Here is a 15,199-nt window from a genome sequence, read left to right as displayed (position 1 = left end):
TCTCCTTCTGTTAACTTTCTTCCTGATTCTTTTTTCTTTCTTCTTTCCCTTCTCCTCATCTTGTGTGATTTTAATAACTCAAAATAAAAAATAAAAAAACTAATTCACTTCTAATAAAATATGGATAGTGGACAAGTAAAGCAACAGCCAAAATGATCCACTTTAGAAATAAATCTTTTGGGCATTTCTTTGGCCTTCAGACAACAATTCTGATTGTTACACTGGTGGACAGGACAGGAAAAAAAAGAAAACAAAAAAGAAAATGAAGGCAGAAATCTTAATCGCATCTTATTTTTACTTTTAGTGAGATTTTATTTTATTGGTTTGTGATGTATCTGAGGTGGAGAGACCATGGGTCATGCTTACCCAACAGTAATTTTAAGCTGAGCTAGTAAACAAAAGTGAACTAACGTCCTTCATGAGAATAGAGACACATTTTGGTAATATAATCTAAATATAATATGGCCAACATTAAATTTATTTTATCATCCCAACTCTCTACAATACAGAGAATAAGATAAGATAAGATAACCTTTATTAGTCCCACGTGTGGGGAATTTGTTTTGTTACAGGTGTGGACAGTGCAAAGTTGCCTAGAAAAATTACAGAAAAACACTGGAATAAGATATCAATAAGATACCGTACACAATATAATAGAATAAAATAAAATAAAATACTATATATAAAATCAATAAAATAGAATACAAATGCTATACACAATTGAGTATAATACAATGATGCCAGAAAAGAGTATTGCACTTAGTGTTATTGCTATTGCACATGTGTGGAAGTGTGTGTTTGATCAGTTGAAGTCTTTGTTGTTTGAGTCTGACAGCAGTGGGGAGGAAAGACCTGCGAAATCTCTCCATCCCACATCGTGGATGCCGCAGCCACTGAAGGAGCTGCTCAGTGCTGTCAGAGCTATTTGTAAGTATCTGTTTGTACAGCTTCCCTATAGTGGCTCCAGCACATTACATTAGAACAATGTGCAGGTAGTTCTGCATAAAAATAGCTCATGGAAATGTTTTTTTATGGGGCTACTTTTACTTTCTTGCTTTGCGTACTTTTTAGAGCCTCTACTTTTTCACCTTCACTTGAGTAAAGAAGATGAATCGGTATCTGTAGTTCTACTTAAGTACAGTCTGTACTTTTGTTTTTAGTTTTCCAGTGAGTTATTTTTATTGATGGCAGCTGGGCTAAAATTTGTTCATTTTAGCCCAACTCTGCCATCTGCTGGTCGTCATGCAATATTGCAAGATTTATTTTCGGGCACAAAAAGTTTACAAGTTTGACAGTGTGTACATGTGCCTGATAGCAATTTTTTCTTTAGATCTGTAGCAATGGGAATTGCATTTACCTGTGTGTTCCACCCGGAGTCTTGAGAGTGTAACACCGGAAGGTGAGAAGGGGAGACTCATGACAGTTTATTAAGAGTTTAATAAAAGTTTACCTCGGAGGAGGGAAAGTTCAACTGAGCATCTTGTGAAGTTTATGGAGAGAACAAGATGAAACATGGTGGCAGCGGGGTCTAGAGTGATCCACACCGCGCTTTGAAGACAACAGATTGAGCGGACGGTATCGACGCGTCCAGCTAGGCTAGTTAGCCTCGGAGGTGCTAACGGCTCAGGACAGCAGGTGAGACGCTGACGAGAAGAGCGCAGCGGCGTCTACGATGGATGGATTGAAGCCACCCGCACAGTGGAGTATGGATTCAGTGAACCTGTCTAAAGCGTGGAAAACATGGAAAGAAGGGTTTACACTCTACATGGAATTAGCTCTGCCGGATGCTGAGGAAAAGGCGAGAGTGAAGCTGTTTTACTATCTGATCGGGGAACGGGGCAGGGAGCTCTGTGGAACGCTGATCGGAGCTGAGGCAAGAGTAACAGTAAGTGAGCTGATGAGAAAAATCGATGAACACTGTAATCCCAAAGTTAATGAGACTGTCGAGAGATACAGATTTTTTGCACGCAATCAGGCTCCTGGAGAAAATATTGATAAATATGTTACGGACCTGAGAATGCTGGCGAGCACCTGCAACTTTGGACAATTAAAAGACTCACTGATCAGAGACAGCTCCGGTTGGAGGGAAAGGTTGCTCAGAGAAGAGAACCTCACATTAGACAGATGTCTAGATATTTGTAGAGCAATGGAGATTTCAAGAGAATACAACAAAACAATAGCGGGACAGGCTGTAGAGGAACTGCATGCAGTAAAACAAAAAGAGAGAAAAAGACTGGATAAAGAGATATCATGCAGATTTTGTGGAAGAGCACATGAAAGACTCAAATCAAAATGCCCAGCATATGGAAAAAAATGCAAAAAATGTGGCAAAGAAAATCATTTTGCTATAGCATGCAGGAGTAAAAGCAGACAGAGTGAAAATGGAAAAAAGGTCCACACAGTGGCGGAGCAGGACTCGGATTCCTGTGAGGACATAATGACTGTCACAGCTATGACACAGACTGCAGTAGAAGTGAACCAGATCAGAGAATCAGACATGAAAAAACGAGAGCAGCTGTTTGCAGGCATGATGATCGGCAACAGCCTGGTCAAGTTTCAAGTTGACTGTGGTGCAACCTGCAACGTTATTCCCATCAACTTGTTGAACCCGAACATCAAAATGGAGCACACAGACAAGGTTCTTGCGATGTACAATAAGTCAAGGCTGTGTCCATTAGGAAAGTGTAAGGTCAAGCTGACAAACCCAAGAAACAACAAAAAGTACAGAGTCGAGTTCCAAGTGGTAGAGGAGGATTGTAAAACACCTCTACTTGGGAGAACAGCTAGTGAAGCGATGAAGCTAATACAAGTTAATTATGATAACATCTGTGCTTTGAACAGCTCAGTGACAACAGCTCCATCAGAGAAAAACGCATGGTTGTTGGAAGAGATAAAGACTGAGTTTCAGGATGTGTTTACAGGAGATGGATGTTTGCAAGGTGAATATGAGCTGGAAATCGACACAACAGTGCAGCCCCTCAAACTGCCAAAACGCAGAGTCCCAGTGTCGATGATGAAACCACTGAAAGAGGAACTGATGAGCCTTGCAGACAGACAAATAATAGCACCAGTGGAAGGTAGTACTGATTGGATCAGTGGGATGGTGACAGTGCAGAAGCCAAATGGCAAACCCAGGATATGTATTGACCCAAGACCGACAATAGATGACATATTGCCAGATGTGTCATAAGCGAAAGTTTTCACAGTTTGTGATGTGAAACATGGCTTTTGGCATGTGAAGCTTGCAGAAGAGTCAAGCCATCTCAAGACATTTGCAACACCATTTGGTCGCTTTCGTTGGCTGAGAATGCCGATGGGGATCAGCCCAGCGCCAGAGGTCTTTCAGCGCAAACTGATGCAACCGTTAGAGAACCTGCCAGGCACATACATCATTGCTGATGACATCCTGATCACTGGAAAAGGAGAGACGACTGAGTTGGCAGAAATGGATCATGACAGAAACCTGAGACTTTTCCTGGAATGCTGCAGAGAGAGAAACATCAAATTAAATGTGGAAAAACTCAAGCTTAGAAGACAGGAAGTACCATACATCGGACATCTACTCACAGCAGAGGGGCTGAGAGCTGACCCAGAGAAGGTACGGGCCATCACAGAAATGCCAGCACCAACTGACATAAAAGGGGTGCAGAGACTAGTTGGAATGGTCAACTATTTATCAAAGTTTTACAAGCATCTGTCAGACGACTGTGAGCCTCTCAGACAACTGACGCACAGAGATAGCCTATGGGAGTGGACAGACGTGCAGGAAGATGCATTTAAAAGACTGAAAGAAAAACTAACACAAGTCCCAGTTTTGAAATATTACAGCCCTGAAGAAGAGCTGACGCTGCAGTGTGATGCCAGCGAGACAGGACTGGGAGCAGCTCTGACTCAACATGGAAAACCAGTGGCATTTGCAAGTCGTGCACTGACGCTCACTGAACGAGGTTATGCACAAATCGAAAAGGAATGCTTAGCTATTGTGTTTGGGATGGAGAAATTCCACCAATATACATATGGTCGTCTTGTGAGAGTGCAATCAGACCACAAGCCACTCGAGAACATTATTAAAAAAGCCACTGTTACATGCACCTAAGAGACTGCAAAGGATGCTATTAAGGCTGTAAAAATATGATATAACCATAACATATGTTCCAGGCCGTGACATGCTACTTGCTGATACGCTGAGTAGGGCCTACCTGCAGGATAGCATCAAAAGCCAGACGGAGTTGGAGACAGAATGTGTCAACATGGTGGACTATGTACCTGTTTCAACAGAAAGCATGGACAGAATACGGGCAGGGACAAGAACCGACCACACACTACAAACGCTGATAAAAACAATACAAAAGGGGTGGCCGGCCTGTAAGAAAGATGTACCTGTTGAAATAACCCAGTTCCAATCTTTGCAGGATGAACTGAGCACACAGGATGGATTGGTCTTCAAGGGAGAGAGAGTGGTGATTCCAGAAGCACTACAGGCAGATATAACCCAGCGAATTCACTCAACACACATCGGCACAGAAGGGTGCCTCAGGAGAGCTAGAGACTGCGTCTACTGGCACGGTATGAACGACCACATCAAAAAGTACATCGCTACATGTGACATATGTCGGTCTGTGGATGCAAAACAACAGCAAGAGACACTAAATCCACACGAGCCGACCACTAGACCATGGACCAAAGTTGGGACAGATTTATTCAACTTTGAGGGTAGGGACTACCTAATAACTGTTGATTATTACTCCAACTTTTGGGAGATAGATTATCTACCTGATACCAAGTCGAGTACTGTGATTAGGAAACTAAAGGCTCATTTCGCACGTCAGGGAATCCCAAATATTGTTTTTTCTGACAACGGGCCCCAGTACAGCTCAACAGAGTTTGCCAACTTCATCCAGAAATGGGAATTTCGACACCATACCTCATCACCTGGCTATCCGCAGAGCAACGGCAAAGCTGAGTCTGCCGTTAAAACTGCCAAACGACTCATGAAAAAGGCGAAATTGGCTGGACAGGATCCATATTTGGCCTTATTGGACCACAGAAACACCCCAACACAAGGTTTAACTACCAGCCCTGCACAGAGACTGTTAAGCAGGAGGACGAGGACACTCCTCCCAATAGGAGACAGATTGTTGCAACCCAAAGTGACTGACAACAAGTTAGCACTGATGAAAACAGAGAGAGACAAACAAAGTACTACAACAAGACAGCGAAGGACATGGACACATTAAACCCAGGGGACTTGGTGCGAGTCCAACCTTTTGAACCACACAACTTATGGACCAAGGCTAGAGTGTGTAACACTCTGGGAAACAGATCCTATGATGTGGAGTTGGACAACGGCAGAGTCCTCAGAAGGAATCGTCGCCATCTGAGGCGAGCTGCGGAGGTCAAAAAAGACATGTCAGCACATCTCCAGCCTGAGGGGCAGAACATTACTGTGCCAACAAAGAGCAAAGAGAACACACAAAACAGCACTACCAGGGCAGGACGGGTAGTACAACAACCTGGATATTTGAAGGACTATGTATGCAATTAAGGGGTAATCTGTGAGTTATACGCTGTAATTTGTTTACTTGTCAGAGGAAAGACAAAAGAAAAAAAAATCTGTGATGACATTTTGAGTTATATGTTGTGATTTGTTTACTGGTTAGAGAACAGAGCAAAACATCTGTGATAATATTTTGAGTTATGGCTTTGTGATCTGGAACTTCTTCACTTGTTTGGAAGAAGAAGAAAAAAAAAAACAAAAGAAAAAAAAAATAAGGAAATGAGAAACAAAATGGAAAAAATGAATAAAAGTAATACTAAAGGAAAATAGAAAGAAAGCTAAAAAAAAAAAGTAAGTGGAAGAAAGAATTTTTATTTTTGAAGAAAATTGTGTCTAACACAGAAATGTCATGTCTAAGTTTTGTTCCAGTTGCAAATTGAGTTCTCAATTTATGAATAGTTCATTGTCTTTGTAAAAGAAAAGGGATGTAGCAATGGGAATTGCATTTACCTGTGTGTTCCACCCGGAGTCTTGAGAGTGTAACACCGGAAGGTGAGAAGGGGAGACTCATGACAGTTTATTAAGAGTTTAATAAAAGTTTACCTCGGAGGAGGGAAAGTTCAACTGAGCATCTTGTGAAGTTTATGGAGAGAACAAAATGAAACAAGATCATTGCTGTATTGCAGTGTATGAGCATGTGGGAGTGTGTGTTTATGTATGTTTCAGATTAAATAAAAGCATTAATGGAGATTGAGTAAACATAATTTTCCCTTGCACCTCCTGCGTTACAGTTACATTGGATGTCAGAACTCCAGAGTTGAGTGTGTGCCAATGTTAAAGACAGAAAGGCAAGGGAAATCAAATTCTGTCAAGCATCCCATATGTAACTATTGTAACTCACAACCTTGAGCTAGAGTAGATCTCTTAAAGAGAAGCAGTTTGTATTCTTTGTGTTTAATATACATGTGAACATAAAATGAACTATTATCAAAATAAAACAGGAGGTTGAGGATAAACATTGAAAAATGTAGAATAACAATAAAATAAACAACAAAAAAACAAAACACAAAGCCTTGAATATTTAACATGTAGACAAACAAAGATGCACTAAATACCAACAAGACAACTAATTTTTGTCAATTCAAATATATCCTATTCTGGTTTTTAGTAAAGAATAAAAAATTATTAATCACCTTGAGGCCACTGTTATTAGGATTTGACGCTATATAAAGAAAACTACATTTAATGAAACCAAATGCTTCTCCTTATAGAAATAATCTGTTTGTGCTACTAATCATCGTTTGCTGCAGTTTCCTATATCATGAAAGTTACATTTACAAAAGATTGAACATGAGGTAAATATAACAGGTGGGCTCTGAACATGTCTCACTCTGTGCGTTGAGTCTCCAGCTGACTGGGATAGCAGAAATTAAATAAAAATCAATGGGTGAAAATTCCCATAAACTGCATTTCCTCATGCATGTCCTGCAAGTCCAAACTATTAAAATTACAACTTGTGAACAACTAAAGAAATACAGTATGGTATAAAATGGTGTTTCTAGCTTTCTGTAGCTTAACCTCCTCATTGTGCAGATTACATCTTATTTTTTTTCCATCCACAGACCAGAGAGGGATGTAATCATGGCTCCTTCACCCACATACATAACTAGCTGTTGTCATTTAACCTGCACCTTCTTGTGCTTGCTTTATAACACTAATGAGTTCATCATTCATCTGTTTTCCATATTTAAAAAGTCCATTCACATTTTGTGATGAAGCTTTTGTTGATCCTAGTAAACACACCACTTTTGAACTGAAGCTGGAAACAGTAGTGAAGAGACTTGCGTATTTGTTTGTGGCCATGTTTTTCTAAAATAGAAAATTGTTTTTATTCTCTAACATAGTAAATGAAAATAATATGTGATAGTGGAGACAGACATTTCAGTGCAAAGTAAGTCACGCGTCACTTATGTCCACAAACCAGCCACAAAAAGTGTTGACAGACATGTAGCAGTATATGCTACTTTGCATGTGGTTATCAGGGTTATATGTTAAGTGGAAGTGGGAAAAACTCTGACTCAACCCAAATGACTTCTGCTTTCATAAAGTTTTGCCAAACAAATGCAGGCACATGATATTTTTTGGCTGCATTGTATTTCGGCTTTCTAATAGATATTGCTGCAGCATGAAAAAAGACACCACTTCTTCTGTCTGGGTACACGACCACACTTTAGTCAGGGTGTTTAAAGATGGGCTGTCCTCTGTCTATGGGCTCAAATTATGGCCATAGACAAGAGGACAGCCCATCTTGTACTTGTACATCAAATGCGTAGTTGTCAACTGAGTTTTGTAACCTCGTAAACCACAATATCCAAAAATGTTATGTTTGTGCGTCCATAGATGAGAATTTGTGTGAATTAGGGCCAGAAGCTCAGTAAGCCACCTCTCCGACAGCCAAATCCATCTGTTCTCTGATTGGATTTTTACATTTGTGATTGACATAACATTGACCAATCAGCTGAAAGAAAGGGAAAATTGGGTCAAAATTTGTACTTGTAAGTTCAAACTCACACACATGTAGTTTTTTTTTTATAAGATAAGAATTGTGTTGAGAACACATACACGTGATCCTGAATCAGAGAAATGGCATTAAATGTTGTGACTGTTGATAGAATCATAATGTATATGTGGTTGTAGTACTGATTAAGTATACTCAATTGCTTAATACTGATCAGAATATAACCAGGTATATTAATTATAAATATGCTCAAGTTAACCAGTATACTGCATAAGAAAATTTAGAACATAATAATGAATCTGAAGACAGGCCTCAAATAAATCACCTTGAGGCAACTGTTACTGTGATTTGGCGCAATATAAAGAAAACCAAATTGATTTAAACTTAAGACTTTGGTGTGTGTGTGTGTGTGATTGTGTATGTGTGGGTTGCGCAAGATGGGAGGGAGTGAGAAATATATAATTTAATAGAGTTTAACAGAGAACAAGTAAAAGAAAATATTTCTATATAACTGGATTAAAAGGTAACAGCTTGTAAGGCAAGGCAAGGCAAGGCAAATTTATTTGTATAGCACAATTCAACAACAAGGTGATTCAAAGTGCTTTACAGAGACATTAGAAACAAAAACAAATAAAAAGCATGATTTAAAATGATTAAAACAAGCAAACAAACAAACTAACTAAACACACACATTTCACACCTGTTCGCGCGATCTGAACCCTTATCGTAAGGGGAGCTACCAGTCCTTCTGTGGACGAGCTACTTTCTATTTTAAATTCCCTGAATTTAAAATACTCTCTAGACCCAGTCTAGACCCAGCTGGGGAGCTACCCAGAGCTCTAAACCCACTTAACAAACAAACAAACAAACAAACAAACAAACAAACAAACAAACAAACAAACAAACAAACAAACAAACAAACAAACAAACAAACAAACAAACAAACAAACAAACAAAACAGTATATAAAATCCAAACAGATAAAATCAGAACAAAACAGTATATAAGATCAAAACAGATAAAATCAGAAATAGATAAGATCAGTAGTTAGTGTAAGTTTTGAAATTTAAGCTTAAAAGTGTGGATTTGGTGCTTTATTCAAATGCAGCTGAGAACAGGTGAGTCTTCAACCTGGATTTAAATAAACTGAGTGTTTCAGCTGATCTGAGGCTTTCTGGGAGTTTGTTCCAGATATAAGGAGCATAAAAGCTGAATGCAGCTTCTCCGTGTCTGGTTCTGACTCTGGGAACTGATAAAAGACCGGATCCAGATGACCTGAGGGATCTGGAAGGTTCATACACTTAAATAAACTTGATCTATGTGCTTTAATTTTTTATAAGTTAAAATTTTAAATAACAGACAATTGCTTTTGTTAGCATTTCAATCCAACACTATGTGGGTTTGTCCAACACGGTTTGTCAGGTTTATCTAACTGAATACGCGCATGTTTATAACAATTAATAGACATGCAAATAATGCAAATGGACACATCTATTTCAATTACAAAACAATGCATGGTATATTTGGATTGTTTAATATATCAATCAACAAAGAATGGAGGACAGCTTTCTATTGTCTATTTGTGTTACTCATAATAACCATTGCCTGCTCTGTTTCATGTATCATAGCAGTTGCAATTTCATGAGATTGAGTTTAACTTAGGTGTTGTGGCTCTGATTTTCCCAGAGTGAAGAAGTCCCACAAGCAGCAACAGCAGAGCCACCATTATGATGGTGAACACAGTCCGTAAGACGAGGTAAATATGACAGCCAGGCTGTGACGAGGGGTCTGTCTGGGTCTCTGTATGATTGATTGAGGAGATAAAAACAATTCATTAATTATTTCAGTGTTCACCTTGGTTATTTACTTAATATTTACATTGGCAAATTCAAGGGCTGAAAAACTGGCAGAAATGCAGTTCCTCTATTGTCCATTTAAGTTGTGAATTTACCCCCATAGACTACCAAACTGTTAAAAAGCCCAGCAAATGAACAATTAAAGAAATATGGTATAAAATTATATGTAAATTATATCTGCACATTTTTCCTCCATATGTAGTCCAAAAGTTCTTATCCCATTTGTTGTTTGTTGTTTATTAACCATGACATTTTTTTTTCACAGTGGTTTATGATGTCTGATCTGAAGAGAAAATTGTGTAAATGATAAAAAAAATTACTGAATTATTTTATAATAAAAGAGTCTGTTTAATCACACAAAGCAGGAGACTGAAGTGAGCAGTTAGCGATCATCAGCTGATTCATGTGTCAGTCACAAACCCACTTCTTTGTTTCCTCTTCTGTCAGACAAATTCACCATAAATTCTAGTATAATGATAAGTGATACAGTTGTACTACTACCGGCATTAAAAAGGAGAAAAACAAGACCTCTTCACTGTCTCACCTGTGACACTGAGCCAGCTCTCTGGGGATTCTCCAGCTCCTACAATGCTGCATTTATAAAGTCCTTCATCAGATTTTGAAACTTTGTGGATGGTCATGCTTCCTGTTGAGTTGTTCCTGATGTGGACTCCATATTTATAGAAATCAGCCATGAAGTCTGAGGGAGTTAACTTATTTCTGCAGCTCAGGGTCACATCTTCTCCCTCAATCACAGGAACAGCAGGACTCTCCAGGATCACAGAACCAGCTGAATAACAGGAGTTTTGTATTTTTTTTAAAATAAAATTTGATTAAAATGAATCACAAAATATTGTCTCACTGCAAACATACCAGTGATAGAGATGTTGATACTGTTGCTTCTGATCCCTTCTTCATTTTCATACCAGTACTCCCCACTGTCATCTAGATAAACATTTGTGATGGTGCAGGATGATCCTTTGGGACATGTTTTTATTTTGCCTTTGACTTTATGCACAAATTCACAATAAACAACTCCCTCACAGTAAAAGGTCACTGCCTCATATTCAAAGAACTGTAATCTGTTTGGAAGGATATGAAGAGAAAATGCATCTAGATGAAGAAAATGAGAGATTTACTTTAGTTTTATTTTTGAATATAACAAATCACAAATTTAAGTTCCAAACACGAACTGATAAATGTTCATGTCAGTTTACTTTTCTGGTACTTACCACTTTTCTGATCATGTGCACAAAGCAGGATGATCACACTCATCACTGAAAAGACAAAAACAGGCATTAAAAACACACATTAAAACAAACACACATTAAAAAACACATTAAAAAAGAAAAATAACAAAAAAGAATAACCACCATACATAATACTTAAATGTAAAACTGCTGACAAAGCTACTTGTTATTTGGCATTTTCCTCTAGATGAAACTTTTCAAACCACATAATTTTCTAAAACCATTATTAACTTATAGATTTATTACAGTTTAGTTTTAATGTGGAAGTGGAGAAAGTACTCACTGAGTTTGACGCAGAGAGCTCTAAAATCCATGATGTCGTCCAGATTGTTAACAACATTCTGTTTCTGTTTGACTTATTCGTGCTGCTGATGCAACACTTGGCATTTAAAAGAAGAAGCAAAAATGCTGGTCTAGTAACACTGCAGTTTCAGTTCACTGGAGTGAAATCAGAGAAGAAAGCTGCCTTTAATGCAACTTAATAATAATTCAATGTTTCTCACATTCACTTTACTACGATACAGTAACATGTGAACAAGTATGTATTAATATAAAATCCAGAGTGGTATCATTGTTTAAACAAAAAATGCACAGCTAATGGGTTTATTCCAGTACACAACATTTTTCTTATTGTTAAAATCATGAACATACACTTGTGGTGAAGCTGCTTGCACTTATCAGTGTGAATACCTGATTGTTTATGGACATATGAGTACATCAAACAGAGGTACAAATACAAATACTTAAGAGACTGGACATTTTATTTGCAATGATAATTTTCACACAGCGTGTCTATTACATGCATGCATGACTCCTGAAGCAGCCCAATAAGCATAAAAGTTACTGTACGGCTATCATTTGTTAACATGACGCTTGTTCTGATACATGTAATACATTTATTACCAACCCGAGAGTTATGCTGGACATTCTTCTGAAGTCTTAATCCACCTCCAGCTGAAGGTGCTTTAGATTCCCCTCAATAACACATTGGGTCCACTGGTAAAATGTAGTTCTAGTAATCAGCGCTGGATTACTCTGTGGTTTTCTCGAAGGACCCAGATGTAAATCCCCAAATAATGAATTTAAGAACTGAAATTGAATTTTAGAACTGAAACTGAATGGTGAGAAGTGAAATTGAAATTACTGGAAAGAAAATTTTTAAAAAGATGAAATACAGTTTGAAAGGAAATGAATTCATTTTCAAAATATACAATTCAATTTCAATTTAGTGACGATTATTTTCAAACCAATACATTGGATTTCAAATTAGAAATTCAAATTAAATTTCAAATTCAGTTTTAAAAATCATTTAGTCAAGTTACAGATTCAATCTGACAAATGCAAATTAGAATTTAACTTATTCAAATTCAGTTTCTGATGGCACAAAGTTCTGCCCAAAATATATCATGTAGAAAAACTGATATGTGCTTTTGAAATTGAACTTCTTTATCTTCTATGAACATATTGCTTGGAGTTTCAGTTATTCAACCTACTTAAGATCAAAGTAAGCTGGCCTAGAAGAAAAATGAGTTTGACATACCTGTGTTTTAACTACCATGATTTCTTTTTAGCTATTTAAACATCAATCACTTTCTTTCACCCAAAATTATTTTGTATTATTCATTCTACATATTAGTATTAACACAGAGTCCACACGGAGGCAGTCAATGAAAACTGTTATCCAAACATAGGATCAAATTAACATAGGAAAAAATAAACCGTCTGGTACATTTCTAGCTTTATATTTGTTTGTTGCAATAATATTACAATATTACAATATTATTTGCAATAATGGTTTCAGCGGTACTACTCTGCCTCTTGCCGTGCAACACGAATACTGCAAGATCTTCTCCCAGGGAGATAAAAGAGAAATCCCCACATACTTTGTGTCAAACGAGTGAATTATGGCCGTGTCAAATTATTTATTGCAAAGGAAGTAATAAAGGAGGTAATAAAAGTTTATGACATGTCATAAAAATATTATATTTCACAACTCAGCTATAAATAATAATCATATGATCAAAACATTGTGATGATGATAATAATAATAATAATAATAATAATAATAATAATAATAATAATAATAATAATAATATCCATCCATTCACTTCCGCTTATCCTTTTCAGGGTCGCGGGGGGCGCTGGAGCCTATCCCAGCTGTCATAGGGAGAGAGGCAGGGTACACCCTGGACAGGTCGCCAGTCTGTCGCAGGGCCAACACACAGGGACAAACAACCATTCGCACTCAAATTATAATTATGTATGGGACAATAATTAATTCAATTCAATAAAACTTTATTGATCCTGATCGCGGATACAAGCGGCAGAAATGAGCTTCCTCCGAAGGGTGGCTGGCCTCTCCCTTAGAGATAGGGTGAGAAGTTCGGCCATCCGGGAGGGGCTCAGAGTAGAGCAGCTGCTGCTCCACATCGAAAGGAACCAGCTGAGGTGGTTCGGGCATCTGACAAGGATGCCCCCTGGGCGCCTCCTGGGTGAGGTGTTCCAGGCATGTCCCACCGGGAGGAGGCCCCGGTGCAGACCCAGGTTTTGAGAACAGAAAAAAAACACCTCTGCACATAGAAACACATGACAAGCAACAGGGGTGGGTAAAGGGTGAGAGACAGCAGATTTAGACAGTACATCCGGGCCTGCAGCCTGTGCGCTGGTCTCCTTGATCCACCGTCAGCATCGGAAGGGAATAAGCGTCGAAGGCGTTTGGAAAGGGAGGGGGGATGAGTGTGTGCATATCAGTGTATATGTATGTGTGTCCAGAGTTAAGCTGAGACAGTGTCCTTCGCCCTGCTAGGCTAAGTAAACAGTCTTCCAGCCAACCCAGGTGGCCTTGCATGGAATGGGAAGGAACAGTTTAAGCCTTTACAGCCGATCGGAGCGGGCACGCTCTGTTTTGCGTAACTATTTTTAAATCCTGGTAGCTCTGCAACCACGTAAGCTAGAGCAATCATTTTTTTTGCATATGAAACTGGAGGAGTTGTACTTACATCTTATGCCATCAGCTTGTCCTAGGTCACAGTTTCCTTCCACATATAGCTTTGCAAAAACTGCATAAAAATCACTTGCAGCAACAAAAACATGATATTCCAGAAACACGCTTCGCCGATCCGATTAGCTGTTTGTAACACTTCCTACGTCCATCAGCGCGAACTATCACATGACCGCATGACCTGCCCGGAACCGGAAGTGACGTCATTTTGCGGAAATGTAGATTTATTTTTACCATCGTGGCCTCATGAGCTTATACTTGTGTTTTTAAAAGTTATGTTTGACTTCATGACTTTCTGTGTCGTTTCTGGGATCCTTAGGACTCATATTGCACTGCTGGAAATAGTTTATTTTGATGCATATGCTGTTGTTTTGCAAATTTGCACTATAATATTTATTTTCGTTTTTCCTGCAGTATATAAAAGTTGGTGTATTTCAAAAATAAAACTATGAAGACACTTAAAATAAATTTCCTCTGGTGGGAAACTAGTTTGTGCAACTTTTTTGTATTTACAGTTTTGAGGGATAAGCCTCTTAAATTTCTCTAACTAGAAATATATGTTAAAAAAACAAAAACGATTTTCAATTTTTTTGTAGTTTATTGCACTTTTTTGCAATTTATGTAATTACTATGCACCTAATGCAGACATATTATTAAAGTTTGGGCTATAATGGTTGTATTGATGTATAGCAACTTGAAATGCTCCCAAAAATGGCTCCACAGCATGTAAAAATATAATATAAGCTCTGGCGGACTTGGTTCTATGGTAGGTCTTAAAGGGTTAAACACAGTCGTTATCAGGGTCTTTTTTTGTTCGGCTCCAGCCTTGAGACCCCAGCTGGCGCCGAGAGGGTATCCGCATGAAGTTCAATTCAATTCAATTCAATTTTATTTATATAGCGCCAAATCACAACAAAAGTCGCCTCAAGGCGCTTCATAGATACAGAGAAAAACCCAACAATCATATGACCCCCTATGAGCAAGCACTTTGGCGACAGTGGGAAGGAAAAACTCCCTTTTAACAGGAAGAAACCTCTGGCAGAACCAGGCTCAGGGAGGGGCGGCCATCTGCTGCGAC

At 38.5% G+C, this 15,199-nt stretch overlaps 1 protein-coding gene across 1 annotated transcript; it reads right to left on the bottom strand.

The window, feature by feature from the left end:
• Positions 1–9,575: 9,575 nt before the first annotated feature.
• Positions 9,576–12,678, bottom strand: LOC113017445 (low affinity immunoglobulin gamma Fc region receptor II-like). The gene is made up of 6 exons (XM_026160597.1): positions 12,661–12,678; positions 11,404–11,461; positions 11,103–11,147; positions 10,744–10,983; positions 10,415–10,660; positions 9,576–9,814 (listed from the first exon to the last, which is right to left on the bottom strand). Exons 1-6 carry the CDS (start codon positions 12,676–12,678, stop codon positions 9,654–9,656), a joined length of 768 nt encoding a protein of 255 aa, XP_026016382.1. The 3' UTR covers positions 9,576–9,653.
• Positions 12,679–15,199: the final 2,521 nt, after the last annotated feature.

Source organism: Astatotilapia calliptera, unplaced genomic scaffold (genome assembly GCF_900246225.1).
Source record: "Astatotilapia calliptera unplaced genomic scaffold, fAstCal1.2 U_scaffold_13, whole genome shotgun sequence".
Classification (NCBI taxonomy): Eukaryota; Metazoa; Chordata; class Actinopteri; order Cichliformes; family Cichlidae; genus Astatotilapia; species Astatotilapia calliptera.
This window is presented reverse-complemented; position numbering and strand designations above follow the sequence as displayed.